At 33.3% G+C, this 25,461-nt stretch overlaps 5 protein-coding genes and 60 non-coding genes across 65 annotated transcripts; 25 read left to right on the top strand and 40 right to left on the bottom strand.

Annotated features, from left to right (window-relative positions):
* Window positions 1–215: 215 nt before the first annotated feature.
* Window positions 216–236, bottom strand: 21ur-5024. The gene has a single exon (NR_057100.1).
* A 224-nt stretch (window positions 237–460) lies between these two features.
* Window positions 461–1,786, top strand: T23G4.2 (Lon proteolytic domain-containing protein). The gene is made up of 3 exons (NM_070245.4): window positions 461–1,119; window positions 1,241–1,536; window positions 1,622–1,786. Exons 2-3 carry the CDS (start codon window positions 1,303–1,305, stop codon window positions 1,691–1,693), a joined length of 306 nt encoding a protein of 101 aa, NP_502646.2. The 5' UTR covers window positions 461–1,119; window positions 1,241–1,302; the 3' UTR covers window positions 1,694–1,786.
* Window positions 759–779, top strand: 21ur-3987. The gene has a single exon (NR_057099.1).
* Window positions 1,787–3,000: 1,214 nt separating the features above from the next.
* On the top strand, window positions 3,001–4,941 carry nyn-1 (Zc3h12a-like Ribonuclease NYN domain-containing protein). The gene is made up of 4 exons (NM_070244.6): window positions 3,001–3,635; window positions 3,697–3,899; window positions 3,962–4,387; window positions 4,574–4,941. Exons 1-4 carry the CDS (start codon window positions 3,005–3,007, stop codon window positions 4,814–4,816), a joined length of 1,503 nt encoding a protein of 500 aa, NP_502645.2. The 5' UTR covers window positions 3,001–3,004; the 3' UTR covers window positions 4,817–4,941.
* Window positions 4,942–4,962: 21 nt separating this feature from the next.
* On the bottom strand, window positions 4,963–4,983 carry 21ur-1151. The gene has a single exon (NR_057098.1).
* Window positions 4,964–4,984, bottom strand: 21ur-8362. The gene has a single exon (NR_057097.1).
* Window positions 4,985–5,117: 133 nt separating this feature from the next.
* On the bottom strand, window positions 5,118–5,138 carry 21ur-6955. The gene has a single exon (NR_057096.1).
* Window positions 5,139–5,679: 541 nt separating this feature from the next.
* On the bottom strand, window positions 5,680–5,700 carry 21ur-15034. Its single transcript, NR_057095.1, has one exon.
* On the bottom strand, window positions 5,683–5,703 carry 21ur-7609. The gene has a single exon (NR_057094.1).
* Window positions 5,684–5,704, bottom strand: 21ur-14561. The gene has a single exon (NR_057093.1).
* A 162-nt stretch (window positions 5,705–5,866) lies between these two features.
* Window positions 5,867–5,887, bottom strand: 21ur-12267. The gene has a single exon (NR_057092.1).
* A 127-nt stretch (window positions 5,888–6,014) lies between these two features.
* Window positions 6,015–6,035, bottom strand: 21ur-4427. The gene has a single exon (NR_057091.1).
* A 112-nt stretch (window positions 6,036–6,147) lies between these two features.
* On the bottom strand, window positions 6,148–6,168 carry 21ur-8587. The gene has a single exon (NR_057090.1).
* A 437-nt stretch (window positions 6,169–6,605) lies between these two features.
* On the bottom strand, window positions 6,606–6,626 carry 21ur-6736. Its single transcript, NR_057089.1, has one exon.
* Window positions 6,627–6,762: 136 nt separating this feature from the next.
* On the bottom strand, window positions 6,763–6,783 carry 21ur-168. Its single transcript, NR_057088.1, has one exon.
* Window positions 6,784–7,373: 590 nt separating this feature from the next.
* 21ur-7831 lies at window positions 7,374–7,394 on the bottom strand. Its single transcript, NR_057087.1, has one exon.
* A 342-nt stretch (window positions 7,395–7,736) lies between these two features.
* Window positions 7,737–7,757, bottom strand: 21ur-5388. Its single transcript, NR_057086.1, has one exon.
* On the bottom strand, window positions 7,739–7,759 carry 21ur-12558. Its single transcript, NR_057085.1, has one exon.
* Window positions 7,760–7,906: 147 nt separating this feature from the next.
* Window positions 7,907–7,927, bottom strand: 21ur-1807. The gene has a single exon (NR_057084.1).
* Window positions 7,928–8,102: 175 nt separating this feature from the next.
* On the bottom strand, window positions 8,103–8,123 carry 21ur-5359. Its single transcript, NR_057083.1, has one exon.
* A 226-nt stretch (window positions 8,124–8,349) lies between these two features.
* 21ur-2500 lies at window positions 8,350–8,370 on the bottom strand. Its single transcript, NR_057082.1, has one exon.
* A 223-nt stretch (window positions 8,371–8,593) lies between these two features.
* On the bottom strand, window positions 8,594–8,614 carry 21ur-4070. Its single transcript, NR_057081.1, has one exon.
* A 170-nt stretch (window positions 8,615–8,784) lies between these two features.
* Window positions 8,785–8,805, bottom strand: 21ur-7240. The gene has a single exon (NR_057080.1).
* A 25-nt stretch (window positions 8,806–8,830) lies between these two features.
* Window positions 8,831–8,851, top strand: 21ur-11433. The gene has a single exon (NR_057079.1).
* A 640-nt stretch (window positions 8,852–9,491) lies between these two features.
* Window positions 9,492–9,512, bottom strand: 21ur-70. The gene has a single exon (NR_057078.1).
* Window positions 9,513–9,610: 98 nt separating this feature from the next.
* On the bottom strand, window positions 9,611–11,068 carry srlf-26 (SXP/RAL-2 family protein Ani s 5-like cation-binding domain-containing protein). Its single transcript, NM_070243.2, has 2 exons — window positions 10,815–11,068; window positions 9,611–10,007 (listed from the first exon to the last, which is right to left on the bottom strand). The coding sequence occupies exons 1-2, from the start codon at window positions 11,064–11,066 to the stop codon at window positions 9,684–9,686; spliced, it is 576 nt and encodes a 191-aa protein (NP_502644.1). The 5' UTR covers window positions 11,067–11,068; the 3' UTR covers window positions 9,611–9,683.
* On the top strand, window positions 9,827–10,009 carry T23G4.126. The gene has a single exon (NR_057077.1). It is a non-coding gene; the product is annotated as an Unclassified non-coding RNA T23G4.126 (non-coding RNA).
* Window positions 10,026–10,046, bottom strand: 21ur-3610. The gene has a single exon (NR_057076.1).
* Window positions 10,667–10,687, bottom strand: 21ur-3267. Its single transcript, NR_057075.1, has one exon.
* Window positions 10,674–10,694, top strand: 21ur-13390. Its single transcript, NR_057074.1, has one exon.
* On the top strand, window positions 10,792–10,812 carry 21ur-4091. The gene has a single exon (NR_057073.1).
* On the top strand, window positions 10,796–10,816 carry 21ur-13357. Its single transcript, NR_057072.1, has one exon.
* Window positions 11,069–11,509: 441 nt separating the features above from the next.
* Window positions 11,510–11,530, bottom strand: 21ur-11789. Its single transcript, NR_057071.1, has one exon.
* On the bottom strand, window positions 11,513–11,533 carry 21ur-873. The gene has a single exon (NR_057070.1).
* 21ur-8282 lies at window positions 11,514–11,534 on the bottom strand. The gene has a single exon (NR_057069.1).
* A 298-nt stretch (window positions 11,535–11,832) lies between these two features.
* Window positions 11,833–11,853, top strand: 21ur-85. The gene has a single exon (NR_057068.1).
* Window positions 11,854–11,940: 87 nt separating this feature from the next.
* On the bottom strand, window positions 11,941–11,961 carry 21ur-9452. The gene has a single exon (NR_057067.1).
* A 169-nt stretch (window positions 11,962–12,130) lies between these two features.
* Window positions 12,131–16,213, bottom strand: oac-48 (Acyl_transf_3 domain-containing protein; the record flags this gene model as incomplete). The annotated part of the gene is made up of 12 exons (NM_070242.2): window positions 12,131–12,439; window positions 12,548–12,761; window positions 13,232–13,343; window positions 13,387–13,507; window positions 13,701–13,816; window positions 14,278–14,333; window positions 14,422–14,535; window positions 14,649–14,879; window positions 14,997–15,321; window positions 15,376–15,514; window positions 15,772–16,036; window positions 16,083–16,213. 12 exons carry the CDS (start codon window positions 16,211–16,213, stop codon window positions 12,194–12,196), a joined length of 2,070 nt encoding a protein of 689 aa, NP_502643.1. The 3' UTR covers window positions 12,131–12,193.
* Window positions 12,508–12,528, top strand: 21ur-6474. The gene has a single exon (NR_057066.1).
* Window positions 12,826–12,846, bottom strand: 21ur-8569. The gene has a single exon (NR_057065.1).
* 21ur-2988 lies at window positions 12,942–12,962 on the bottom strand. The gene has a single exon (NR_057064.1).
* Window positions 13,099–13,119, top strand: 21ur-5580. Its single transcript, NR_057063.1, has one exon.
* On the top strand, window positions 13,102–13,122 carry 21ur-12006. Its single transcript, NR_057062.1, has one exon.
* Window positions 13,631–13,651, top strand: 21ur-10258. Its single transcript, NR_057061.1, has one exon.
* 21ur-4117 lies at window positions 13,632–13,652 on the top strand. Its single transcript, NR_057060.1, has one exon.
* On the bottom strand, window positions 13,969–13,989 carry 21ur-3315. The gene has a single exon (NR_057059.1).
* Window positions 14,128–14,148, bottom strand: 21ur-1674. Its single transcript, NR_057058.1, has one exon.
* Window positions 14,131–14,151, bottom strand: 21ur-12449. Its single transcript, NR_057057.1, has one exon.
* On the top strand, window positions 14,610–14,630 carry 21ur-8699. Its single transcript, NR_057056.1, has one exon.
* Window positions 15,233–15,253, top strand: 21ur-11638. The gene has a single exon (NR_057055.1).
* On the bottom strand, window positions 15,285–15,305 carry 21ur-9024. The gene has a single exon (NR_057054.1).
* Window positions 15,536–15,556, bottom strand: 21ur-7427. Its single transcript, NR_057053.1, has one exon.
* On the bottom strand, window positions 15,620–15,640 carry 21ur-10494. The gene has a single exon (NR_057052.1).
* Window positions 16,214–16,243: 30 nt separating the features above from the next.
* 21ur-6156 lies at window positions 16,244–16,264 on the bottom strand. The gene has a single exon (NR_057051.1).
* Window positions 16,265–16,693: 429 nt separating this feature from the next.
* 21ur-6303 lies at window positions 16,694–16,714 on the bottom strand. Its single transcript, NR_057050.1, has one exon.
* A 277-nt stretch (window positions 16,715–16,991) lies between these two features.
* Window positions 16,992–17,012, top strand: 21ur-13677. The gene has a single exon (NR_057049.1).
* A 2,865-nt stretch (window positions 17,013–19,877) lies between these two features.
* 21ur-13109 lies at window positions 19,878–19,898 on the bottom strand. The gene has a single exon (NR_057048.1).
* A 778-nt stretch (window positions 19,899–20,676) lies between these two features.
* Window positions 20,677–20,697, top strand: 21ur-12606. The gene has a single exon (NR_057047.1).
* Window positions 20,678–20,698, top strand: 21ur-11823. The gene has a single exon (NR_057046.1).
* A 202-nt stretch (window positions 20,699–20,900) lies between these two features.
* 21ur-5717 lies at window positions 20,901–20,921 on the top strand. The gene has a single exon (NR_057045.1).
* Window positions 20,922–23,107: 2,186 nt separating this feature from the next.
* fbxa-215 (F-box domain-containing protein) lies at window positions 23,108–24,653 on the top strand. Its single transcript, NM_070240.7, has 5 exons — window positions 23,108–23,194; window positions 23,238–23,447; window positions 23,506–23,589; window positions 23,634–24,270; window positions 24,327–24,653. The coding sequence occupies exons 1-5, from the start codon at window positions 23,121–23,123 to the stop codon at window positions 24,525–24,527; spliced, it is 1,206 nt and encodes a 401-aa protein (NP_502641.2). The 5' UTR covers window positions 23,108–23,120; the 3' UTR covers window positions 24,528–24,653.
* Window positions 24,654–24,957: 304 nt separating this feature from the next.
* Window positions 24,958–24,978, top strand: 21ur-12155. Its single transcript, NR_057044.1, has one exon.
* On the top strand, window positions 24,961–24,981 carry 21ur-10873. The gene has a single exon (NR_057043.1).
* Window positions 24,982–25,206: 225 nt separating this feature from the next.
* Window positions 25,207–25,227, top strand: 21ur-5800. Its single transcript, NR_057042.1, has one exon.
* A 212-nt stretch (window positions 25,228–25,439) lies between these two features.
* On the top strand, window positions 25,440–25,460 carry 21ur-6967. Its single transcript, NR_057041.1, has one exon.
* Window position 25,461: the final 1 nt, after the last annotated feature.

The raw sequence follows: 25,461 nt of genomic DNA, 5'->3' as shown, positions 1-25,461 counted from the left end.
GAAAATTCCGGGTTAAAAGTTTTTTAACGTTCAAAAATGTCTAAATAGGGCCGCCCACTTCTTGGATTTGGTCACCGATTTTATTCTTGTCAATAAATCTGTTTGTCCGGATGTCCTGAGAACAACAAAAATGAGAAAGAAGAATAATGTGCTTATTTGCAAACACCAGAAGCTCATCAATAAAAATGGAAACAAAAGTTGTCAGAATAAAGATGTCTCAGTGGATTGGCTTGGGAGTGGGGGGGGGGAGGGGGACGAAATATTTGAATTGTGATGAAAACAGACATTTCATGACAAATGAGTCTCTATAAGACAACAACAAACTTCGTCTTGTTTCTCCCATTTAAAACTATCCACACAATATCATTCATCAGTTTTTGCTGCAACTGGGACCTATCGATCATTTCGTTTTCGTCTTCTTTCCTCTCTTCTTTCATATTCTTTTCTTCTCAAAATTGCGCGAAGCAGCAACAATGAGACAAACGATCTCTTCTTCAAATCGGTGACAAGCACCCCCATCTCCACCAACATATATCCTCTTCTTCAAACTTTCCGGTGCCCAATCATATTCGATGATTGATTGGAAATATAGCGTTGATGACAATATATATGATAATGATGGAATACCTCTATAGCCTGTTGATCTTTCAAATCCAACATGACTTGGGAATCAGGGATCCTGAAAAAAAAGTTCAACTTGGAGAAAAAATTTGCTGTTTCAGATTGTTGTTAAAGCTACAGACATGCTTGTTGACTATTCAGACGACGATCCGGTTATTGACATTCTGTTTTTGATAAGCTGAATGAAATCGGTGACCGAATCCAAGAAGTGGGCGGTACTATTTAGACATTTTTGAACGTTAAAAAACTTTTAACCCGGAATTTTCAAAGGCTGTGTAGATTTTTTGAAAATTGCTTTATTAGGCTCAAAATTGTCTGAAAAAGACACCGAATTTCATATTGAAACTCCTTGTAAAAAAAAATTGTGTTCGGACCAACCAGAGGCTTCATTGGTCACGTTTGATGTTCAAGATATTCAACGGATTAATGTGAATTCCGCTTCCGCTGTACCATCTAAAGGAAAACTTTCGAAGACTGAAGGACATCTTATTGACATCAGTGAGTTTTTGAAGCGTTTTATTTAAAAAAAAACCTTGCGTTATCAGCCTCCGAAACACTAGGATTTTGTTGAAAAAAATCAAATATCCTTGATATTTTTTAATGATAATTTATGTTTCAGCGTGCCGACATGCAGTATGTTCGGAGACTGTTTTGGATGTTCTTGGAAACGTCTCGGAGAAAATGAAAAAAGGCATAGAATTGGCGAGATCAGTGGCACACCTGGAGCTCTGCCAAGACAAGATCACATTCCAAAGACGATACGTGGCGATCGAGTTTGATGAGGATGAGCTCCTTGACGGAAAAAGTTCAATTCTGGCTGTTGCTGTATCGATTTACTTTGCTATAGTCGGGCTACGTGTTCCCAGTGATTTGATGATCACTGGTTCTCTAAATCTGAAGGGAACAGTGATCCCAGTAAGTTTTTGATTTTCATTAAACATCAATCATTATGATGTATTCAACATCGTTCTCGAAATTGAACACATTTCTCCAATTTCAGATATCCGGTCTTGATAAGACTGTCAAGGTTATCAAACTCAGAATCACACTCTCCGGATCGTCGTCTGCATGAAGGTTGCCTAACAATTGCTTGTGAATGAACTCTTGAAACTTTAACTCGTCTCGTACTCGCATTGATCTCAAATAAATTATTTAAATGAAAAAAGTCTTGTTTAATTTGCTGATTCACCATGTCTTCGGAAGCTTATAACTTGGTGCAATTTAATGATATTAGAAATGTTTAGGGGAAATATTTTTAATTGACTCCAACTTTGCTCCTGATTCCGAATATCTATTCGAAAAAGTTCAAAAAATTTCTTCACTGATTTTATATTTCAGTTTGATTTTTGATTCGGAAACTCATTTTTAATTTTTAGCTATTTTTTGTCTGAAAACTGTTTTTGTATATTTTTTCTTTATTTTTTTAAAACAGAATGCAGATTTTTTAACTGCCTTCTAAATAACAACATACTCTAGACCTGAAATTTAGAGAAAATAAGGTAACTGGTCTCACAACGACAAATTTATTGTTAAATTCATCAATAAAACAGAAAAATGTTTTTACTACGGTAGCTCTTGGTCTGGGTGTTTGCGTCCCACTGCCTATATTTGACGCGCAATTCTTCGAGTACGGTAGATTTTTGAAATTCGAAAATGATTACTGAAATTTTCGATTAAGTTCCGTTTTTTTTCTCAGAAATGTGTGCCTTGTTCTTAGTTTCATAGTATTAAGAAATCCATAAAATAAGTTTTCATTGAAAAAAAAGTGGATAGCGATGCTCTGATATGATGTGGAGTGATTATTTATTAAAAAATCGGAATATATAAAAGAGCTTAATATCCAGCTTTAATCTTGCCGCCCAGGATGTTGATAATCTTTATTACTTAGAAAGTTTTTTTTTTCTGATTAGGCTTGCCGGCAAGCTTGCCTTCTTGTCTATTTTTTTCACACGAAAAACTACATTTCCAGATTGTGGATAATAAATGTTGTGGTTCATCGACAATCGAATAATGGATTCTTCTATTTTATAATTGAAAATCATAAAATTTTGATTCGAAACTTCTCAGAACTTCTGGTATTTATTTACAAAAGTTTTATTTTTATTTTTAAATTTATTCAAAAATCCGCTTTTCGAGTTGTGTTGATTTACGGTAAACAACACGCGCCACCGGAATAACGGAGTGTCGTTGTTTATTTTTATTTTCTCGAATTTCATAAAAACTCTTATTTTCCTTCTAAATTCATGAATTTTCATACTTTTTCTTTGTTTTTTTTTTTGCTATAAAATGATTTAGAACACTTTCTCACGTTGTTCGCCCCTTTGAATTGATATAAATCGTAGAAAACTCGATTTTTATCCTTAAAATTCTGAAATTTTCAGAAATGGGTCCAGGTTCACCTCCGGACCGTCCTGTTCCCGCGGAAGCTGACGAAGTGTCCGATTATCAGTCATCAAGCTCAGAGCCGTACATATCGTTCTCCAGCGACGGTCCTGCCGATGACGATTACGATGAGGAAGAACCAGAGCCACAACCATGGTTGCAACCAGAAGAAATTGAACATCCGAGACGTGAAAACAGAGATGATGACGGATCGGAAAGTGATTCGAGTTCTGATTGTACTGAAGGAGCAGAAGCGACGCCTGAGCAATGGAAAGAGCTCGAAAAAGAACTGGATAAGGTCGTCGCGTTTATGAAAGACAGTGAAGCGGCAAAAGCGACGGAAACTGATCCTGTTAAACGTTATAAGAATCTCTGCCAACTTTCGATGACTCTCAAAATCATGAGTCCCAGGGACGGTGGATGGAAAATTCTTCACGACAAGCGCACGGAAGCGGAGCAATTGGCTATTGATCGTGCCAATTTTGATATTCTCAAATTCGTCTATGCAAGGCATCCGATTGTGTTATCGCGTGGGGAGAGTTTTATCGGCCGATTGGAGAATATTGATAGAAAGTTAGCCGAATTGATTACTCAATTCGTTGCCAACCACGACAAGCATTCGTTTAGAGCGGGTTAGTCGTCGCGAGCCGTTTATAATTGCCGTTTATGCCGTAAAATAGTAATTTTTTACAGGAAATTTCTCTGTTGCCGTCGGTTTCGACGAATTCCCACCGGTCTTAAAGTGGAGAACCACTGCCGAGAACAAGACGATTATGCTGAGGCCTGTCCTTGTGGACGGAGTCGCCGTGTTGAATGCGACGATGGATGATGACACGTGGAAGCCGTTCGCCGATAGAACGAGATATTGCGAGAATTGGATCTATGAGCCAGATTTGGTTAGATTTTCAGAATATACAAATAGTTTTTATTTTAATTTTTAGAATTTTAAAATTTTCAGAATCTTCCGGTCAAACCGTTAGTCGATATCATTCTTCTCTTCCTGATTCGTGGCCACAAAGTCAAAGTGTATCTCCCGAAATATTATGAGGATTTTGTATCAGATTGTGGAGTATCGAAAGTTGATGATTTGGTGGCATTCCGGACATTGGTTGCATTGGATTTTATCAAGTTTCAGCCGATTACAGAAGCATACAATTATAAATGGTTCAACGTTGTTTCTGGTCTCGCGGATCGCTCTGGCGCTGTTTTCGTCTCTTCGGCTGAATATCGTACCAGCAAAACGCCAATCGAATACTCAAAATCGTCCGAACGAATCATTACTCCATGTTTCTTGAACGCCGATGATCGGCTGATGGTGTTGGATCCAACGATTCGTTATAGAAAGACCGGAGAGAGCAACTACACGAATATCTCGTCTGATGAAGTGAGGAATTTCTCGACCTAAAAATAGAATAAAAATTTGTGGCTAGAGCTACTCAAAATATTATATCACTCAGGGGTTGTGCATGAGTCCTAAATTGCTACGCAAGAGTACGTAGGAGCAGGAATTTCCCTGATGTTTGCCAGAGCAAAGTCTGAATTTCCAATTTTTCCACGTTTCTTTTTCCAGATCCTCCAATTCACTGACCAGGGCGACGATCGTATGAAGCTCGGCGAGCAACTGTTCCTCGAACATCAAATCGAATTGATTTGCTCCTTGTGCAAACTCTACCCGGTGAAACTGCTCAACAAAGTAGCCATCAAGCAGCTCTTGGAGCTTGTCGTTTTTGCTGAAGCTGATTTCGAGATGCCTGGAATGAGTGTGACGGACTACGAGCAGTTGTACAATCGCTTCGAGCGCGGAGAGCTTTAACTCGATCTCGTTTTTCCTTTTTCCTCAGCACTTTTTTGAATATACTGTAATATTTTAATTTTTCATGCTTTTAATTTGTTAAACCTCAATTTTAAATTTGAGAATAAAATAAATGGTTTTTTTTCAAAGTCTTCGAGTTAAAATGATAACACGATTCACATGGGATAACTTCCAGCAAAACCTTTCCAAGAACTTAATGAATTTTAGAAACAGTAGAATTTTTGAACAAAAAAATTGAATCGCTAAACGTTTTTCTTGGCAATTTTGTTTTATATTTATTCAAAATTAATTTACTTTCATTTTGATGATTTTCAGCGCTTCATTCCAGCAGAAACATTTCCAAGAACTTAATTAGTTTTAGAAACAGTAGATTTTTTTGTGAAAAACACGAGTTCGCCGAGCCTAGATTCTGACTATATAGTTTTCTAATTAAAAAAAAACAACTAGCGAACTACAGTACTCCTTACAGGCGCAGACATCTTTTCAAAAATTAAAAAAAAACGGTCGTGTCGAGACCGGGTAATGTCTTTTCACGGCGATTACGGAAAAAAATGAGCGGAAAGAACAAAGTGAACACGAATTTTTTGTTGATTGCCGTTTTTTTTTCGATTTTTAGAAAAAAAATCCAATTTTTTAAATAATTTCCGGTATTTAATTTTTCTTTTTTTTAAATTACTTTTTTTCACATAGCAGTCAGTACATTTTTCCTGTTTTTTTGCCTTTTTTTCAAATTTCAAGTTTTCAATTTTCAAATGAGTTGAAGAAAAAAAAGGCAATGGCTCCGCCCATATCTTGGTATTTTTGCTTCAAGTTTCTCCAACTGGCCTTGCTGATATTTCAATAATCCTAAGTTCTTTGTAATATGAAAAACCAAATCACAAGGAGTAACTTCCAGTAAACCATTCCCAAGAATTTAACTAATTTCAAAAACAGTAGAATTTTTGAACAAAAAATGTTTTTTTCTAATCTTGCCAATTTTGCTTAAATTTCCTTCAACTGACCTAGCTGATATTTATAATAATCCTAATAGTAAGGTCTTTGTAAAATCTACAATCAAACCACAAGGAATCACTTCCAGTAAAACCTTTCCAAGAACTTAATGAATTTTAGAAACAGTAGTACTTTAGTACAAAAAAAAAATTTAATCGCTCCGCCTATTTCTTGGCAATTTTGTTTTATATTTATTCAAAATTATAATTATCAAAATGAAAGGAAATCAATCAAGCAGAAACCTTTCCAAAAACTTAATAAGTTTTAGAAACAGTAGAATTTTTGAACAAAAAAATTAAATTGCTCCCTCCATATCTTGGCAATTTTGTTTTTAAATTTCCTCAAAATTATTTAGTTTCCTATTGTTTTAACAAATCTAATCAACCAATTAATTAGTTTTAGAAACAGTATAATTTTTTTTTGAAAAACACGAGTTCGCCGAGTTTGGATTTTGATAGTTTTCTAATAAAAAAAACACAACTAGGAAACTACAGTACTCCTTAAAGGCGCAGAGATCTTTTCAAAAATTAAAAAAAACGGTCGTGTCGAGAGCGGGTAATGGATTTTCACGGCGATTATGTAAAAAGTGAGCGAAAAGAACAAAGTGAACACGACTTTTTTGTTGATTGCCATTTTTTTCGATTTTTAGAAAAAAAAACTCCAATTTTTAAATAATTTCCGGAAATTTAATTAATTTTAGAAACAGTAGAATTTTTGAACAAAAAAATTAAATCGTTCCGCCTATTTCTTGACAATTTTGTTTTATATTTACACAAAATTAATTTACTTTCATTTTAATGATTCCAGTCTCTATAAGAGAATTCCAGTAAAACCTTCTCAAGAATTTAATTAATTTTAGAAACAGTAGAATTTTTTAACCAAAAAATTAAAAAAAAAATCCCATATCTTAGCAATTTTGTTTTATATTTATTCAAAATTAATTTCCTTTCATTTTGATAATTTTAATCAACGCTTCATTCCAGCAGAACCCTTTCCAAAAACTTAATAAGTTTTAGAAACAGTTCACCAAAGTCATGAAAAACACATAAACACATCACACTAATCAAGTTTTTCTTTCGTTCACATCATTTCTTTATTATTTTTCTTCATATATTTAATATATATCTTTCATTTCCGCAAACCTCCCCCTACTTTCCACATAAATAAATCATTTGTGATACTGTCATCACCATTTCTTATCATCTTCAACTAACTGGCTTCGCTATCAAATAATATCTTCTCTCGGTGAGAGATGGGAGGGGGGAGGTCTTTTGTATTTGTACAAAAATGATTAATTGACCCGTGTCAATCAGCGTCTCTGTGAGGCTATCAATCAAGCTAAGAATAACATTTATATGCGAAAAAGAGAGAGAACGAAATGATAAGGTACTGTAGAAAGAAAGAAGAATGTTTAGAAGAAGAAGAAGTTTGGATTTTAAAATGATTAATGATATGCTGAAGCTTCAGGTCATATGATCCGAATCAAATGAATCAAAATTTTGAAAACTGTGAGAAATTAGAAGAATGCACCTGTACTGGGGGATTTTTCAACTTGACAAAAAAGCTTGAAAGTCAGAATCAACAGAAACCAACAACTGTATTTCAACAAATGTTAAACACGGTTTTATGAAACTGTAAAAAAATTCAAGTGTTTTTTTGTATCAAAACAACCAGGATAGTCTAAATTTTTTATTTGTTACTAAACTCTTTTTTTTTGAATTTACTCCAAATTGAGACTGACCAATCAGCGATGTGCTCCGCCCATTTTTTAGCCAATCAAATGGAGTGTGCTGGAGATTGAAGGCTCTGATTGGTTTGAAAGTAGTTATCTATTTTTTTTAGTGGAGAAACATTTTTTTTTTCTAAGAAAAGTACACAAACAATTTATCTAAAACCGCAAAGAAATGCTAAGTCGAACCCTATTATTTATTTTTTACCAACTATCAGTTTATCAAATACACTTTTCGGTTCAGATTTTCTGAGAAAGGTGAAACAGTGAAAATATTTTTGAATAAAACAATGAGTAATACAAGAATATGAAATTTAGTTCAAAAATTGTTTTTTATTTAAAAAACTAGCCCCTTTCATTAAACTTTAAAATCTTTTTTGAAATCAGGAGTATCAAATAATTCTGCTGTGTTGAGACTTATCCAAGAAACATGAACCGGTGGGATTTTTTTTGAGTAGTAGTTTTGGAGGTTATACTTTTCTAACTTATGAAAACATTCACAACTACATACGTTTATTAATTGATTTGACTGATTAAGTCAAGCATACAATATTTCGCTCAAAAAAGTTTAGGTGTATCATCATCAAATTAATCTTGTATGGCGAATTCCTAATTGTAAGGAAAGTGAAACAGAGGAAAAATTATAGTTTATGTATTATCTTGGTATGCACAATGTACGAGTTCAGATTTTCTAAAAAAAAATAGTACACCATGTTTTTCAAAGACTGAAAAAATAAGAAATTTTGTCTTAAAATCATTTTATTATACAGTATGCCGGAATCCGGGGATAAAAATAGATCAAAAACTAAAAACTATGGGATACTTGTTAAATAGATCAAATTAATCGGTTTGGTTTATATTTTGTGAACAACGTGAAACAGTGAAAACATTTGTTCCCAAAACTTTTTTGAAAATATATTGAATTAATGATTAGTTGAAGGTTTCCTGTTTTCTAATTCATGGCAATATTTACTTTAGACGAATAGGAATAGACTATTCAGTTTGAAAAGTGTTTTATTGATATAAAACATCTAATACAAACCATCCAAATTTAATTTTTCGCAGAAGCGTGCATTGTAACAATATGCTACATCGAGTTCAGATTTTGTAAAGAACGGGAAACAGTGAAAAAAATTATGCTTTAAAGTAACTCATATATTTTGCACATTTTCTTGGTGTTCAAATTTTCTAAAAATTGTGCACCATGTTTTTTACAGAGTGCAAAAAATACAGCATTTAATATTAAATATTATTTCCCATTTCCCATATAATGAAATTACTTTGTTTCGTTTAGATTCTGAGAACATCGTGAAACAGTGAAAAATATATTTTTCAGAATTTTTTGAAAAGCTGTCGAAATAACAATTTAGCTGGCGCTTATTCATCTTCTGATCAGTTAAATTGACATTAAATTAGTGAAAATTGCTTTGCCAACTGACCAAATGACTCTGCTGTGTTGAGATTTTGAGTCTTAAAATTAGAATTGCTCGAGAAATTGTACAAACCGCAGGAAAAATCTTTTTCAGGTGTCTTTACAGTCTTGACAAGCCACCCAACAACGTTGTACCGTATAAAAAACGAAAAAAAAAATTTTTTTTTAAGTCAAATTTATAAAATCTTCGTAAAGCATCTCGGTGTGTTCTCCTCGCATCACTCCTGGAAGTGCCCGTCCAATGCCAATCTAAAGATTGATATTATTTTTTTAGGAAAAAGTAGAAAAATACGTTTTTTGCTGTGATACGCTAGCTAAAATCAAAAAATTATTTCGAAAGAAAAATGTTACATTGCTTTTCAGAATAAAGCTCACTCTTAAATCTCCGAGTCCTCGTGGAATTCCTATGGAGTTTGCCATTTATCGGAAACACCTTAAATTATTTTTTATAAAACTTTTAAGTTTCCAAAAAACTATCTTAAAATTCCGCAACTAAGTGGGCAGCCTTAACAGTTGATTAGAGAAAGGTGAAAAAAGTGGGATCATCGAAAAATTTCTTCGAGTTTTAGTTTTCTGAACATCCTGAAACTGTAATATTTTTAAAAATTATTGCAGAAACTTTTTTCATGTTTTGTTAAAAATGTTTCCATGCTTAACGTTTATTAATTAAGAAAAAAAAACACAAACTTCAAAGTATTAAATCTAAATATTCCCATTTATTGAGCAGCAGTCTTCCTCTCCATCTTATTTCCTCCTCTCTTTCCAAAGAATTTACCATTTCCCTTTCCATGTCGTCCGTGATGTTTTCCGAATCCATGAGATCTTTTTCCAATGAAATCAAGAGCGGCAACCTCGGCTTCATGTTCCTTGCGAAGAGCAGCGATAGCTTCACGTTGAGCCTTACGGGTGAGGCTTTTGTTGTCGTGAATTGCGGTGAGCTTGGCTGAAACTGCAGACAGATTGCTGATCACTGAAGCGGTCTTCTTCTTGGCTTCAGCTTCATTGGTGGCTTCCTTTGCTTTGTGCTCCTTGTAGGCCGCCTGAAAAATACATCAAATCATCTGCATAATGAAGCTTCATTGCATTATGCATTTGAAAAGGTTTTAAACAATGTTTTTGAAACTGAAATTTTTTTTGTTTTCAAGTTTTTTCTTGCGTTAAACTACCCAAGATAGTCTGGAATTTTAGAAAAAGCACATCGAAGCAATCTCAGTCTTAAAATCGTTACTAAGCTCCCTTTGTCAAATTTCCTCCAAAATGAGAACTGTAGGACCAATCAGAGAAAATGGGCGGAGTTCGAAGACGCTGATTGGTCCAGCAGTTCTTCTATTTTAAGCTGAAAATTGTAATGTTTTTTTTTAAGTTTCAGACTATTTTGGCATTTCTAAAGCGTAGTTCTTATTTTCTCTACGACAAAAACGGCAAGACCAATCAGCTCCGCCCATTTTTCAACCAATCAGACGAGATGGGCGGAGCTCAAAGACGCTGATTGGTTTAAAATTGGGGTTTTTTTCAAGTTTGAATAATTACTATTTCTCGATATTTTTTCCAGTTTTTCTATGGGGTATTTTAGAATTTTAGATCTTTCTGTCTATTTCGAGGATGAATCTTGATCCATTCTGCGTTATCTTCAATAGTAAGCCAAAATAAATAAAAACAACTATTTCCAAACTGTCGTTTTTAATGTTACATAAATACTTATCCATTCCAAGGCGCGATATTGAATTTTTGAAATTTAAAGTTTTAAAAGAAATTATGGTAAAACAGTAAAAAATTATAAGGTTTTACATAGTTTTGAAATTTGGTCAATTTTAAAATCTACAATCAATCGAAGCAATCGAACTCACAGCAACTCCATATTTCTCAGCGAGAGCAGCAATCTTGGTGTCCACCTCGGCCAACGTCAAATCCTGATTTTTGAAAAGAGCTCCAATTTCCTTCTTTCCCTCCTCGGAAACATTTCCAAAGAATTTTGGGAAGAAATGATGGAATCCTCCTGGTCCCTTCTTATGATCTGGTTTTGGTTGATCCTTGTCTCCTGGACCAGCACTGACAACGGCGATAAGGGCAATTGCGATAAAGACCAGTGAACGAGCCATCTGGAAAAGAATATAAATTTGAAACGGGAGGAAGTTGAAATTTTGACGATTTGAAGAGAAATCAAGGTGACTGTTTCAACATGTTCTCATAAATTCCGAAACCAAAAATTTAATTTAACATAATTTTTGCTATTTTATTTTCAAGACTGAAAATGAAAAAGGTTCTTTGAATCTGAAGTGCCGAGAGGCTTCAAAAGTTCGAGAAAACTATGATTTCTCATCTCTCATCTTCCACTTTTATATCGGTCCCTGAAAACGGTTATTCTGCTGAAATAGTGTGCAAAAAGTGGAGAATTTACATTTGTATTGGAACTGATCATTATATGATCCATTGCGGTGAACGGTTTTTCGGAACATTTTCAGCTTTTTCTTCCTCTCGGTGTGCAGAGTGTGTACGCAACTTGTTCGCAATGGTTTTGGAGTCAAAGATCAGAGTTTTTATTACAGTTACTACAAAATCAGCCATAATTTTTGTTGCATAATAAACAATTTAATTATAAACTTTCTGAAACCGTGAAAATTTTTACAAAATTTTAACTGTTTTTTAATACATTTTTTGAAATGTAAATATTTTGTTGATTTGACTAAATACTTCCGTTTTTTATAATATTTATGATTTTTCGACAAATTTATCAAAAAAAAAACAGCCTGAATGTTTTTTTTTTGAGTTAAAAGCTTTGAAAATTTAATTTTATATTTAACTGAATTAATTAACATATACATTTTCATAATTTTCATGTAAGACGTCAGCGTGTTTTTCCGTCAGTCAACGGGTTTTCGATAGGTTTTTCAAGGTTTTCATTATGGGGTTATTATGTAAATATGTAAATTTTTCGACACTCAAAATGCATAAAAATACATTTTTGCATTTTTTTAAATCACACGAATAACCCCATTATTCAAAAAAAGACAGTATACGCCTTATGCCGTGCAACTGAAACCTGCCAAAAACTGAAAATCAAATGGGAAAAATTCACTCCGACTATTTTTACGTCTTTCTGAAATGTTTTCAATGGCAAAACGGCTCGTTAATTTGGTATGTCAAAAATTGCAGAATTTAAAAATATTTGTATGCACTATTTATTAATTTATCATCAGCACCAACAAACAAAAAATCTACAAAATAACTATAATCTATTACAAATATCCGTATAAATATGTCTAACATGTTCAATTCCATGTGCAGAAATGTGAAATGGAGAAGTGAAATATGAGAATCCACGTGCATCAAAATATTGAAATGCGTTCATCGTTTTGTTCCAAAATTCTGGCAAATAATCGATTAACTCGCATTTTGAATTACACTCTTTTTCCAATAGTTCAGCATGACGACGTCGGCCACGTTCAAAGCCAGATGGGTTGTATAAGGATTTCTGGAAAATTAAAAATTAAAATACTGTTTCATAATGGGCATTAAAGTTGAAAGTCTTAAGTTTTCTAATCAAATTTTGTTTTTCGCAAATGAAGAAAATAAAACTAACATTAATTTCCTCCATTGTTTTCCTTTTTCTTTTCAAATTTTTTGCAATAGTGTCAATTTGTTCTGGATGAACTCTGGGTATAGAGTCTAATATAAATATCTTCTTTTTGATATTTGGCAGCATTTTTCTCAATTGACTTCTCATTTCCAGATAAGTTCTGTCGTGCTCCAGGTCGTTTTCCGTGATGTTGTATGGATTTGCGGCAGCGAAAAATCTGGAATGATAGGGAGTTTGGGGAATTAATACAGATAATCGTTAAAAAATAAGTTGCTAGAATTAGAACTTCAATAAGTTAAGGATTTCAACAAAAAAACATCTGAAATTAAGTAAAGTTATTGAAACAGCAAAAATCTCAAATTAAATGGTTCACAAATTTCATAATTTCGGTAATTTTTTTGGAGGTGTGATCTTAAAAGTAATGGAAAATTAAAAATAAAAGTTTAAGTAAATAGTTTGAATCATAAAATTTTAAATTATTTGGTGAAAAAATAGTAACACAAAAAAGTCTGTCTCAAAATGTTTTTATTTTCAGCTCAAATCTGAGAAAATATTGTTTGATGTTTCGTAAAACTAATTTTCATAAAAATTGGCCAAGCACTGTTCCTCCTACTAACAATGTAATACCTACAAGTACTGTTTCATCTTATGAAAAAAACAATAAAATAAAATTGTCCTCCAACTCACCTTGTAAACATAAACGCATAATCTGGCTGAGTCTCCGCAATAAATTCTACAAATTCTGGCAATTTCTTAATACAAGCGGCATTATCCGTGGGGGAAGTTAATGGTTCACAGCCTGGAAAAATTGAATTTCTAGAATTTTTAATAGGAAATTGTACCGGTTTCATCGTCCATTGATATCCTGTATGCTCTGTGTTTACACTCTTGAATGAACATTTTATGATGATTTTTGGTGTAACTGTTTCCAAAAAGAGCTATGTGATATTCTGTTCCGTTTTCCTTGAATAAAAAATGAATTGGTTAGTAAAAATAAAACAGAAACAAGTTGAAAATGTTGAATTTAATTTTTTAATTTTCACTGTTTCAAGTCGTTGTGAAAATGAGGATGGGTTTTTGATGTTATTGCTTCGTTTGGTGTCAATCGAAAAGTTTCTTAAAAATTCAAAAAGTTGTTTTTCTCATCAAGACAAACCTTAAATTGACACCATCTTTCATGATTTTGGCTCATTTTTATACAATTTGGCTCTTGTAATTCTGGTGCCATATGATCATGTTGATTCCAATATGCATTCATTCTTTCAGCATCATCTAGAAAATGGGGGGGGGGGGGGGATTAAACCAGAAAACTTGGAAAAACATCTAACAAGTTTTGATATTTCAGATTTATTCTGAATCTTTACATATGGAACATTTTTTCAGTTACAACTGCCAAGTTCCCAAACGTTTAATTTTTATTGAGTTTTCACAAACAAAATAGACGATTACTATTGTTTTATAATACATTAGTTTTATGAAACTAGTGAAACAGGCTCCATATTTGTCATATATTTTAAATTCGAAGATTTCAAATTTAGAGATTGACTTGGAGTTGACTTTCTATGATAGCTCCTCGCGATACAGATATACATATAACTTCCTTACTACAGTTGTTTTATAATGTCTCACTTTAATAAAACTAGTGAAACATGTTTCATTTTGATCAAAAGTGTTGAATTGAAAAACTATAAACTTAATGGTTAATATAGTTTATATTTTGGATCAAAGCTTACCGAATGTCATGTTATCATTTAGAGCATCCAATCGAGGCCATCCAGATTTTCCAGAACTGAAAATATCATATTAAAAGAGGTCTTGCCACAATTTACAAAAAATGTTTATAAACTGCACTTGTTTCAAATTAAGGAAAAACTCACGTGCTGTGTTGATTTTTTTGACCAATCTCGTCTTTGTTAATCAAAATTGTACTGGAAATAAATAACACAATAATTAGAATACAGACAGTTGAATTTGACTGCTTCAGGTACCATCTGAAAACGTTTTTTTGAAAATTAAAGTCTGTTTCACAATGTCGCTATAATGTAAAACTTTGAGCTTGGTGTAATAAATTTTCGCTACTATTATATAACTTCAAATCACTAACTTTTCATAGCTTTCATGTACAATTGCCGCCAAGAAAATCGATACCAACATAGTTTCAGCAAGTATAAAATTATTATCTCCAAATGTTAACTTGACATATGCATACATTGGCCAGTGAATTAAATACAAGGAATATGAAATATTTCCGAGATATATTAGAAGACGGGAATTTAAAATTATATCTTCTACGGATAGCAGAATTAAAACTCCAGTGAATATTGTGAAGAATGGTCTGGAAAAACAGATTCAGCTGCAGCCGACTTCTTACGGGGACGTCTGAAAAAAGACGTAGCTTTGCCGGCCCATAAGATGTCGGCTGCTCTGTCACTTCAGATCCCGACTTGCTTACCTCACAAAAATTGATTCCAGTGGGCAAGGAAGAATCAATGTGACAGTAAATGACATCAAAATCATATATTTAGAAATCAAATTCCATGTTTTGGTTAAATTATCCAAGTTTTCAGTATGAGTTTCCGAGTTTCCTTCTTTTAATAAACATTGCTTTAATTGTTCTTCAATTCTCATGGAATTTCCGTCTTGTGTTTCAACTATTCTCGAAGGTTTTGAACACAAAAAAGCAATCATTCCTATTAAAAATTGCCAAGTTCTAGCAAAAACACTGTTGAAAGACTGTGGAGGTGGGTATGAAGCAAAGAGAATGAAAGATAGCAGAGCTGAAAATACAGATTGTAATTTTGAAACAGTAAAAATAATTTCCAAAGAACTACCAAGAATAGCATAGTATCCATATTTGGAGGCACCTTTGAACTTGTTTCCTATTATGAAAATAACTGGAACTATGATATAAAATTGAATTTCAACTGATAGAGACCATGTATGAGTGAAGAGATCCGATGCGATTGAGAGCTGGAAAAAATTGATTTTTCTAAAATGAAATCGACAATCTCATTGAAAAATTGAATTTAGTAATGATTCTAAGGATTGATTGAAACAGTAATAAAGTTATCAACATTCGAAGAATAAAGTTTTGAGACGATCGAAGACTGTTCTGGAATGTTTATGAAATTTGTGTGAAACAGTATAATATTTGTTAATGAAATAAATTCCGCTGCCCAAATCTCTAACAAATAACTTAGTACTTCAAAATTTATGGTGAATCCTACCTTTTCAAAATAATTTTCCTCTCCAGTATGCGGCCTATTTGACTCGAAAATCAAAGCTTTTTGAGCCGATGATTGATTCAAAAAAATCGCTGTGTTAGGAAAACACGTGTAAAGAGCACAAATTGAGCCAAAAATGAACATAAAATAAAGAGGAAGAATCCGTTTAAAACGTCGAATGTAAAAGTCTGATAGAATTGTCAAAATCGGCAATTTTCTTGTCCGATTGAGCAACATGGACATAAGAAACCCAGATAACACAAAAAATCTGAAAATTTCTGAAAAGAGCTTGTAGAGTTTTGTGACCGACTTACTGATCAACTCCTAGATACCCATTTGGAAAATATTTTGGAAAATAATGAAATCCTAAAACTGAAATTATTGCGAATCCGCGTATTCCCTGCAAATCGCTTCGCTTTGGATGAGGATTTGTTCCTTTTTTCATTTTTTTTGTTAGAACCTGAAAATTCATATATCCGTATATATCCTTGCAAAATTAATTCGAAAAAGAAAGCAAGTTTATTTTTAAACGATTTGAAACAGAAAAAAATTAATGAAAAAAAAAACAGCAATTTAAGGAAATTATTTAAGAGAGCAGTGATAAACTTTAACCGGAAAACTAACATTATTGGATTTTCATGTTGAAATTGTTATTTCCAAAACATGTGTGTATCAGATGAAATATCTCAAATTTTGGGAATAGCGTATAGTTTTCTGTAAACGATTTCCAAATTGGATAGAAAATTATCACAAAAGTGATACATTTGATTTTTCATATTGAGAAAACTATTTGAAATAGTACAAATTTGAAAATTTAATTGATAGCACTAGCTTGTTTTTGGACTTTTATATTACTTTAGCATCAAAATCGCATTAAAAAATAAACATTAGCTAAAGAAATTTCAAATTTTAAAAAATTATTCGAGCTTTGTTTCCATTAGAGAGAACGAAACTCGAGTAGAACAGCCACACTAAAAAGACTATTGAAACAGAAAAAAATTGCAAAAAAAGGATATTATGGATAATACTTCGATTTGATTTTGGGGCTCCAGTTTCCGACGAATGAGACGCCGGAAAAAGCTCTCAAAAACCGAGGGGAAGTCCCCTCTCGCCCCCATAACATCCCTAGCCAGGTGAGATAAAGGTTAATGAACAGAAAAAATTTATAAATTCAATTAATGTTTTCCGACGTTTATAATCTTTTAGCACAATAGTCAAAGTGTTAAAAAAAAATTAACCTAGGAAGTTTCAAATTAAAAGAAATTATTGAAGTAATGTTCCCATAAGAGCAGTTGAAAAAACGCGAGAAGAGTAACTCAAATAATGGAAATTTTTGGTGATTTCCCGGTTGGAAAATGTTTTGAAATTTACATTTTGCATTTTATAAAACGTTTTTATATTTTCTTAATAATTTTTAAAACGAATGCTTAATGTTGTAGAGATCATTTGAGTTTTTTGCATACCGTATTCCCTCTATTAGTAAGGCATGCAAAACTAATTTTCGGACAGCTAATTTGATGCAAAACTAATGGACGTGCAAAACTAATTTTCGAACAGGTTTTTTTTTTATGTTTTCCATTGAGTTATGGCAAATAACATCAATTTCAAAAACAACTTATGAACCAAAATGGACGAATTTTACGACTGATACGCAATAATTGTCCGAGTTGTACTCATATTTTGCCAATTTTGACTTGTTATACCAAGTCTGTAAGAGATTTTCCTGATTTGTAAACGATTTTATAATACAAATTTTGAATTCCTAAAAATAGGGAACAAATGAAGGGGTGCAAATCTATTAGAGGTGCAAAACTAATAGAGGAAATACGGTAGTTGAAAAAACCATAAACATTTTTAAAAGTTGCATTAAACTATTGTCAAATTCAAAAAAAAATTTAAAAATTATTAGAAGAATGTGAAATAATTCATGTCGTTAAAAAAGAAACTAGAGCTGTAAAGTCTTGGAATCCTTTTCCTTCAATGGTTGCCACTAGGAACCGATGATTTTTTGGTTCTTCTTTCGCAATGAACTAATTATGCAAAAAAATGTATTTCAAAGATTATTGTTTCGCATAATATTTATAAAACCAACAAAACTTGTGTTAGCCGATTCATATCATTCTTTCTTACAAAACACTGTATTTTTGAGAAGAATATATGTATCAGGTTGTCCCATAAGTTTTTGTACTATTTTTTTTTTGAAAAAAATTTATTTCTCTCAAGCGACAAGTAGTACTATTCACACAAGTATTCACCATTAGTGTCCACCACTTGTTGCCATTTACTAGGTAACATCATGATGCCACGGGAGAAGAAATCCGGCGAACGCGATGAGAAGAAAGTGGAGAGTTCAGTTTTGAGATGCTCTTCGTCGTCGAATTGCTTGTCGCGCATGTAGTCACTGAGAGACAAGAACAAATGGTAGTCGGTTGGTGCAAGATCTGGAGAATATGGTGGATGCGGTAAAACAGTCCAACCAAGATCTTGCAGCTTTTGGAAAGTCTTCTTGGCGACATGAGGCCTAGCATTATCGTGAAGAAAATATAGTTTTTCATATTTTCCGTTGGTCTTTTCTGCAACTCGGTCCAATTGGGCACAATAGTAATCAGCAGTGATAGTTTTATTAGTTGGCAACAATTCCCAGTGCACGGGTCCTTGAACACCCCTCAGACACAGATCATAATCTTTTTTGGGTGAAGATCAGGCTTTGGCGTCGGTATTCCTTTCTCACCGATCGGAAGCCATTGACGTTTTCTGGAATGGTTAACATAGAGCACCCACTTCTCATCTCCAGTAACCAGATTGTTCAGCCAATCGAACTTTCGACGAAAAGTTAGAAGTTGAGTACAAACGTTGACCCGAGTGAGCTTCTGTGATGCCGAAAGTTCATGAGGCACCCAAGTTCCAAGTTTTGAAGTAAAACCAAGGCGACCCAAGTGACGTGGAATTGTGCTATGACAACACTCAAGCTTCTCTTCCATTTCACGAAGACTAAGACGAGGCTCTTCCTCCACCAGCTTCACTAGGTCTTCTTCATTTAACTCTACCGGTCGCCCAGAACGTTCTATTTCTTCGAGACTGAAGTCGCCGTTCTTGAACTTTTGAAACCAACTCTTTGCTGTATTATAAGAGAGTGCTCCCTCACCCATCGCACCGCATATGTTTCGTTCCGCTTCCATTGCTGAATGACCCAGACGAAATTCATAAAGAAGAAGCAATCTAACGTCTCGACGTTCAAGTTTGATGATTGTCATCGTGGCAAAGTAGAAATGGATGAAATGAATCTTTTCTGAAAGGGGACGACCCGACCTTGACACGACCTACGATGAAAAAATTTTAAAACTTTCTAGAAGTTTTGGAAAAATATTTGAAAAAAAGTACAAAAACTTATGGGACAACCTGATACTTTGAAAAAAAATCACGCAATCCTCCAAAAACAAATGAGTTTGGATTTTATCTATTTGCGTTTAGAAAAATAAATACAAATTTTGTGGTAGAACTGTCTAGTGGAAAATGTTTTCACAGAAACACCTTTAACGTGTTTCCCTAGAAAAATTAATAAACAGAGAGCAAAAAAAAACAGAGCAATATTGATAATTTTTGTTGTAATACTAAAAAAATTATGCAAATTTTTTCTGATCAAAAGATGTAAACAAACGGCTTGTAACATGCAAATTAACTGATTAAGTAAATGAAAATTATCAATCGAAAAAAAAAAATGTTTCAGCATTAATAAGACTATTGAAACAGAAAAATTTCCAACGTTTTTGAACATTTGGTTTTTATTGACGGTGTCTATTGGAAACCCATCGCAATAAATATGCAATTTTTCTTGCTGAATGAGAATCAAAAGTTCATAGTCTCTAAGCTCCGCCCACGAGAAAAGGGAGGAGCTCACAAATTTGGAAAAAATTCTTAAAATAAACATTAAAAAAAAGGAAATTAAAAAAAAATGTGGGGCCAAAATAATAATTCCATGTTGATGTTTCAGTCATGTTTTGTGCTTGAAAACTATCTCATGAACTTGTATTTGAACAGTTTTTTTTTGAATTGCATGATATTTTTACTAAACAAACAGAAAAGCTGTCCGCGGAAAAAATGAAGAGATTATGTTATAAACGAAGATTTAAACATGTTTTTTTTGGTAAATTTTAGTTTTCAAAACGTCAAAAAACAGTGTTTTAAAGATTTTCAATATTCCGGAAAATCACATCGATTTTCAAAAAAAGTGAAATTCGAAACATTTTTCGTCGTTGATATCTGCAAATGATATTTAAGTACTACTTGTGAAAGATGGAAAACTTTTGAATTAAAAACAAAAGTGCAAACGTGCAAAAGACAGAGACATTTTGTTGATAAAAAAGATCTAAAAAGCAAATTTTGTCATGAATATACATTTGAACATTTTTTTTTCAAACTCAATGGAATTCTACTTTTTTGGCCAAATATAAAAAAAACCTCACGCTTTTGTTAGATATACTGTTAGACGATACTTTTCGGAACAACAGGGAAGAGCGAAAGGTAGACCGAATTTCAGGTTATAGTCTTGCATCTAAAGCTATAAGCCTCGACTTCGAATCATACTTTTCGAGAATGGTCGGCACAAGCTTCATCAATACTTCAAAATTTTGTCGGTAATGGGCGTTTTTGCGTTATATGTGCACACAAACACTATCTTCATACCTTTAGTAGTAATCATTTGGCAACTTTTAGCCCCAAGGTTTTTCTTGTTCTACCCTGTACTACACGCAAAGCCCATAAATCTGTAACTCAATCTACTCTTGTCTCGTTTTCTCATTTCTCTCGAGCGAAGCTAGAATCTAGGGAGGAACTGGGATTTTTGATATTTTGCAAAAGTTTGCTGTTTCAGACTTAGTGTAAAGAAATGAGCCATTTCATGTGGCTCCGTTTTTTCCTTTTGTCACAAATGTTTTAATCATCATGATGTCACACTTTCAAACAAAAAAGGACAGCCTACACATTTGGGGTAAAAAGTTATACTTTTTCAACAAATAATAATTGTTTTACATCTTTGCACGTGTCTCCGAATCTGGTTAAAATCAGGAAAAATTTTTAAAAAAAGTTACTGTTTCACCAGGGTAAGATGTACCACGAGAAGAGTTGATAACTAATATCAATGGATGTTGCCCACTATATAATTTATCACGATTTTATGCATTCTATATACTTTTTGGGTTTTGTTTTTCTTTGCAAAAAAATTGTTTTAAACTTTATTATATACACCAGCCGATGACCGCGCCTCCGGCGCGGCCAACGACTGGCGGAGTTTAAAATGTAAAACACATAGATGCCTTTTTAATCATTCACAAATGCCTCATCAAAATAAAGTTGGCACTTTATCGATGAAATCGCATTTTCACTTTCCATGGTATACGATTCAGAAAACTCACAGAGACAATTAGAATTTTCTGGGTTTTCTTCCAACACATTGTCATTATCAGGCTTTCGAAAAAATTCTACAGAGCTATACTTTTTTTTTATTTACTTAAAAACTTTCTTTAACTGGAGAAGTCTGAAGAATTAATTACTAAGTTCTTTGAACATTGCTGTAGCAAAACAAAGAAAAAGTCCTACAGGGGTTCTAGAACATTCCAGAATTTTCCCCAATTTTTCAGTTCTTGAAACTTCCAGAAGGTACTAAAACAAAAATAGTTTCACAGAAAACTTGAATTTCCCTCAAAACAATGTTCTCATAAATTTTGAATTTCCCGCCCAAATTTTTAAGGGTCTCACCACAATGGGTCTCAGGTCTCACCACAATGGGTCTCAGCAAGGTCTCACCACAACAATTCCAGAATTTTCACGAATTTTTCAGAAGGTTCTAGAAAATTCAAGAATTTTTTTTCGAATTTTCCAGAAGGTTCTAGAACATTCCAGAATTTTCTCGAATATTCCAGAAGGTTCTAGAACATTCCAGAATTTTCTCGAATATTCCAGAAGGTTCTAGAACATTCCAGAATTTTCTCGAATATTCCAGAAGGTTCTAGAACATTCCAGAATTTTCTCGAATTTTTTAGAAGCTTCTAGAACATTCCAGAATTTTCTCGAATTTTTCAGGGGCTTCTAGAACATTCCAGAATTTTTTCGAATTTTCCAGAAGGTTCTAGAACATTCCAGAATTTTCTCGAACTTTCCAGAAGGTTCTAGAACATTCCAGAATTTTCTCGAATTTTTCAAAAGGTTCTAGAGCTTTCCAGAATTTTCCAGAAGGTTCTGGAACATTCCAAAATTTTCCCGAAGTTTCCAATTTCCCTTCCAAAGACGGATAGTCAATTTTTCCCAAACTACAATAATCCTACAGTACTCCTACAGTACCTCTCCAGTACTACTACAGCACCCCGACCATATCCCACTACTAACCCCAAACCTATATCTCTTCAAAAGACAAAAGCTCAATTTTTCCTAAACTACAGTAATCCTACAGTACTCCTACAGTACCTCTACAGTACTACTACAGTACCCCGGCCATATCCCACTACTAACCCCAAACTAATATCCCTCCAACAGCCGAAAACGCCTTGCCTTTGTAAGCTATGACGTCACAGACTACAAACTACGGCACAAACGGAATTATTTTTTTTATATATAGGTTTTATATATAGGATTTTTAATACGAGCATTTGGCTTCCCAAGCTTTCATAATCGCGACGAGGCCTAATTGTTGATTTATCGGGGTATGTTTTCTCATCAAATTCTTTGTACCGCGCATGTATGAAACATTTGAACAGGTGTGTCCTTGTGATCTTCATGGGATGTAATTTCGGTAGTGGTTTGATCCAAAAGCTCAATTCAAAATGGAAACCATGGAAATGAATATTTTAACGCTAACAATTTAACTCTGAGATGCACTTTTTCAGAACAACAGCACACTTTAAAAGTTATGCGATCGATTGAAAAATTGATTAAAATTGATTAATCAATTTAATTGGTGATTTTAAAACTTCGAGTACTGTAGCCAAAAGTGGTTGCGTACTTGACACATTTGACGCGCAAATGCACAGAGACTCCATTTTGGGATTTTCAGATCGTTTTTTTTAAAGTTTACTCGTTTCTCTTCGTTTTTTGTTCGTCAATTTATTTTTTTGTATAAGAAAAATATAAAAATACTAGTTTTAAGTAATTATATGGAAAAATCCCAAAAAATGGATTTTTCAGACTTGAAATTTGTTCAAAAAATTGACCTACCAAACAAACAAACATAAAAAACATTTAGCGCTAAATATTCAATTTTCGTTGAGAATTCTTTGTTTTCCATGTTCACATTCACTTCTTCCAAATTTTCCTCGCGTTTTCCATTAATAAAATTATATTTTTACAGATAAAATCTTAAAATGAGCGAAGCTCCTCACTCTTCCAGCATGGCGGATAGCAATTCCACAGTAGAACAATATCGTTCGTTGAAACGGTGAGTAATTGAAAATTAGATTCTAAAAATCATGATTTTCCAGGAAAATGATCGAGAAAAAGGATCTGATGAGAAACAATCGAACAGCACTTCGCGCATGTATCCTGTTCAATTGTCTCCTCGGAACTTCAATACGAGACGCTTATAATCAATTTTGCCGAGCCGTTGGATCCGATGTTATGGAATATCGAGAATACGAGTTCTGGTTCTATCAATTTAAAAGAGGAGATGCTGATTTCAGCGATGCAATTAGGTATTTTCAGAGACTTCAAAGAAATCAATAATTTCATTTTTAAAAAATTGATTTTCAGTTGGAATCCAAACACAATAAAGCTTGATGAATTGCCAATCGAAGTGATTAATACGATTTCCAGCTTCTCTATGCCAATGGAGAGGTTTGTTAGCCAGTTTTATTCAAATTTAAAATGAAAATTTTCAGACTAACGCTTCGAAAAGTGTCTAAAAACCTGCGCACACTCATCGATTCTGAGCCGTTTTGTTTCCAAAGGATTATAGTACGAATTGGACATCGAACATCGTATCTTCAATTGGACGGTTATCCGGGAATTGAATATATTCATTGTGGTGCCGATTGCAATGTTTTATATGGAAAACGTGATAAATATGTTAAAAACAAGAATCACGTTGAATATGCTCTGACGGAAGCCATTCAATTGATGAGAAATTCAAATAATCACAGCAAAGAGTTCCACGTGAGAGCAGAACGATCAAACGATCAGGAATTGTCAATGGTTCTCAGGAAATTTTTCGATTCTGTGGAAATTGAGCTTTATGCGAAGAAAATTGTCGTCAGTGGATTCAGTTTTGCCGATACATCTTCGGTTCTTTGCCATTTCAAAGCGGGATTTCTCGAGGAAATTCAGGTGTTACCGGGTTCCGGTGGCCCGTGGACCAACGTACTCGTCGAAATGGAACAATACAAGAAGGCAAAAGTATTGAAGATTTGCACGGAATTTCCAGTTTTACTGGATATCGAGGATTTGCTGCATTTCCGACGGTTCGAAATTGCGATAAAATCAGATTTCACTGAAAGAATGGCCAGAAAAATTCGCGATGTAAGTTTCCATTTTAATTTTCGTAAGTTTTAAATTTAATTTAATTTATTTTCCAGGTTCTCACCAATTCTGAACATTTCGAATATGCCCACATAATAACTCAAGATCTTCACCATCGGACAGTCATTAAATTCTTCAATCGAAATGCTGAAAATGTATTCTGGAATTATGGATCCATGAATTATAATAACAAGAAGCGCCTCTTCCACATTGAGTACAATCACCGACAATTTGTAATCAAAAAATTAAACATGTAGATAATCAAACAAAAATTGCCTTCTTCTCGAAAATGTATGTACTGATATTTGATTTGCACACTTACCCCTTGTTTTACTCTTTTTACTCTGAGATTTTTCTTGCAATAAACCTTTGTTCAGGTTAAAAATAAAGCACATTATCACGAAAAAAAAACTGTCAAAGAATAACTGAATTCACAAAAAAGTTTCGGTTCTTGCAAATTTTCAAATTCAGTTTTAAATTGTTCCATTGTCATACACTTTAGCAGACCTGCTCATATTTAACATTATACAGAAAATGGAGATAAATTGGAAATAAAAAATATTGATTCATCATTTCTGATGAACGGAAGAAGTCGGGTTTATTGCCTCTTGGGTTATACAGTCCTGCTCCCCGAAAAATTTACTGTTTCACCCAGCTAGCAAAAACACTGAAGAATTCTCGAGTGACTGTTTTGTCATTTAATTTGAACTAAACATCAGCTCCAATGACCTTCTCTGAAATATTTTTGTCTCTAAAAACCTGAAAATATATGCAGAAACAAAAAAAACTAAAATTGTCGAATTTTAAGTTTTTTATAAAAACCCCAAAAATGGCAGTACATTTCAAAATTCGGCTCTTGTCTTGTATAGCCCTGCTCTCGAAAAAATTTACTGTTTCACTCAGCTAGGAAAAGTATTTTCAAAAATTCTGACTTAATCTCAAATTGATCTGTTGAGGAAACATGTATTCTTTAAGCTCCATTGGATTGGTTTCAATTGACAGAAATAAATTTGGTGGCAATTTTGCAACAAACTCTAAAAAATAGTGAGCCTGCTTCATCGATTGTTGCATTGGAGGGGATAGGTATTTATAATTTTGAAATGTCCTTTTCAAAAAAAAATCTACCGTTTCACTCAACTAATAATTATTATGAATTGTTATTGGATCACTTTCCATACGCTTCAAGCAAAA

The sequence above is a fragment of the Caenorhabditis elegans genome, chromosome IV (assembly GCF_000002985.6).
Source record: "Caenorhabditis elegans chromosome IV".
NCBI classification, from domain to species: Eukaryota; Metazoa; Nematoda; class Chromadorea; order Rhabditida; family Rhabditidae; genus Caenorhabditis; species Caenorhabditis elegans.
This window is presented reverse-complemented; position numbering and strand designations above follow the sequence as displayed.

Bases quoted from the DNA above. Each gene is read 5' to 3' on its own strand.
- T23G4.2 (NM_070245.4), top strand. From the start codon at position 1,303: ATGAAAAAAGGCATAGAATTGGCGAGATCAGTGGCACACCTGGAGCTC. The intron at 1,537-1,621 runs GTAAGTTTTTGA...CTCCAATTTCAG, and splicing joins TGAAGGGAACAGTGATCCCA to ATATCCGGTCTTGATAAGAC.
- nyn-1 (NM_070244.6), top strand. From the start codon at position 3,005: ATGGGTCCAGGTTCACCTCCGGACCGTCCTGTTCCCGCGGAAGCTGAC. The intron at 3,900-3,961 runs GTTAGATTTTCA...TAAAATTTTCAG, and splicing joins GGATCTATGAGCCAGATTTG to AATCTTCCGGTCAAACCGTT. The intron at 4,388-4,573 runs GTGAGGAATTTC...TTCTTTTTCCAG, and splicing joins CGAATATCTCGTCTGATGAA to ATCCTCCAATTCACTGACCA.
- srlf-26 (NM_070243.2), bottom strand. From the start codon at position 11,066: ATGGCTCGTTCACTGGTCTTTATCGCAATTGCCCTTATCGCCGTTGTC. The intron at 10,008-10,814 runs GTGAGTTCGATT...TGTATTTTTCAG, and splicing joins CTGAGAAATATGGAGTTGCT to GCGGCCTACAAGGAGCACAA.
- fbxa-215 (NM_070240.7), top strand. From the start codon at position 23,121: ATGAGCGAAGCTCCTCACTCTTCCAGCATGGCGGATAGCAATTCCACA. The intron at 23,195-23,237 runs GTGAGTAATTGA...ATGATTTTCCAG, and splicing joins CAATATCGTTCGTTGAAACG to GAAAATGATCGAGAAAAAGG. The intron at 23,448-23,505 runs GTATTTTCAGAG...ATTGATTTTCAG, and splicing joins GATTTCAGCGATGCAATTAG to TTGGAATCCAAACACAATAA.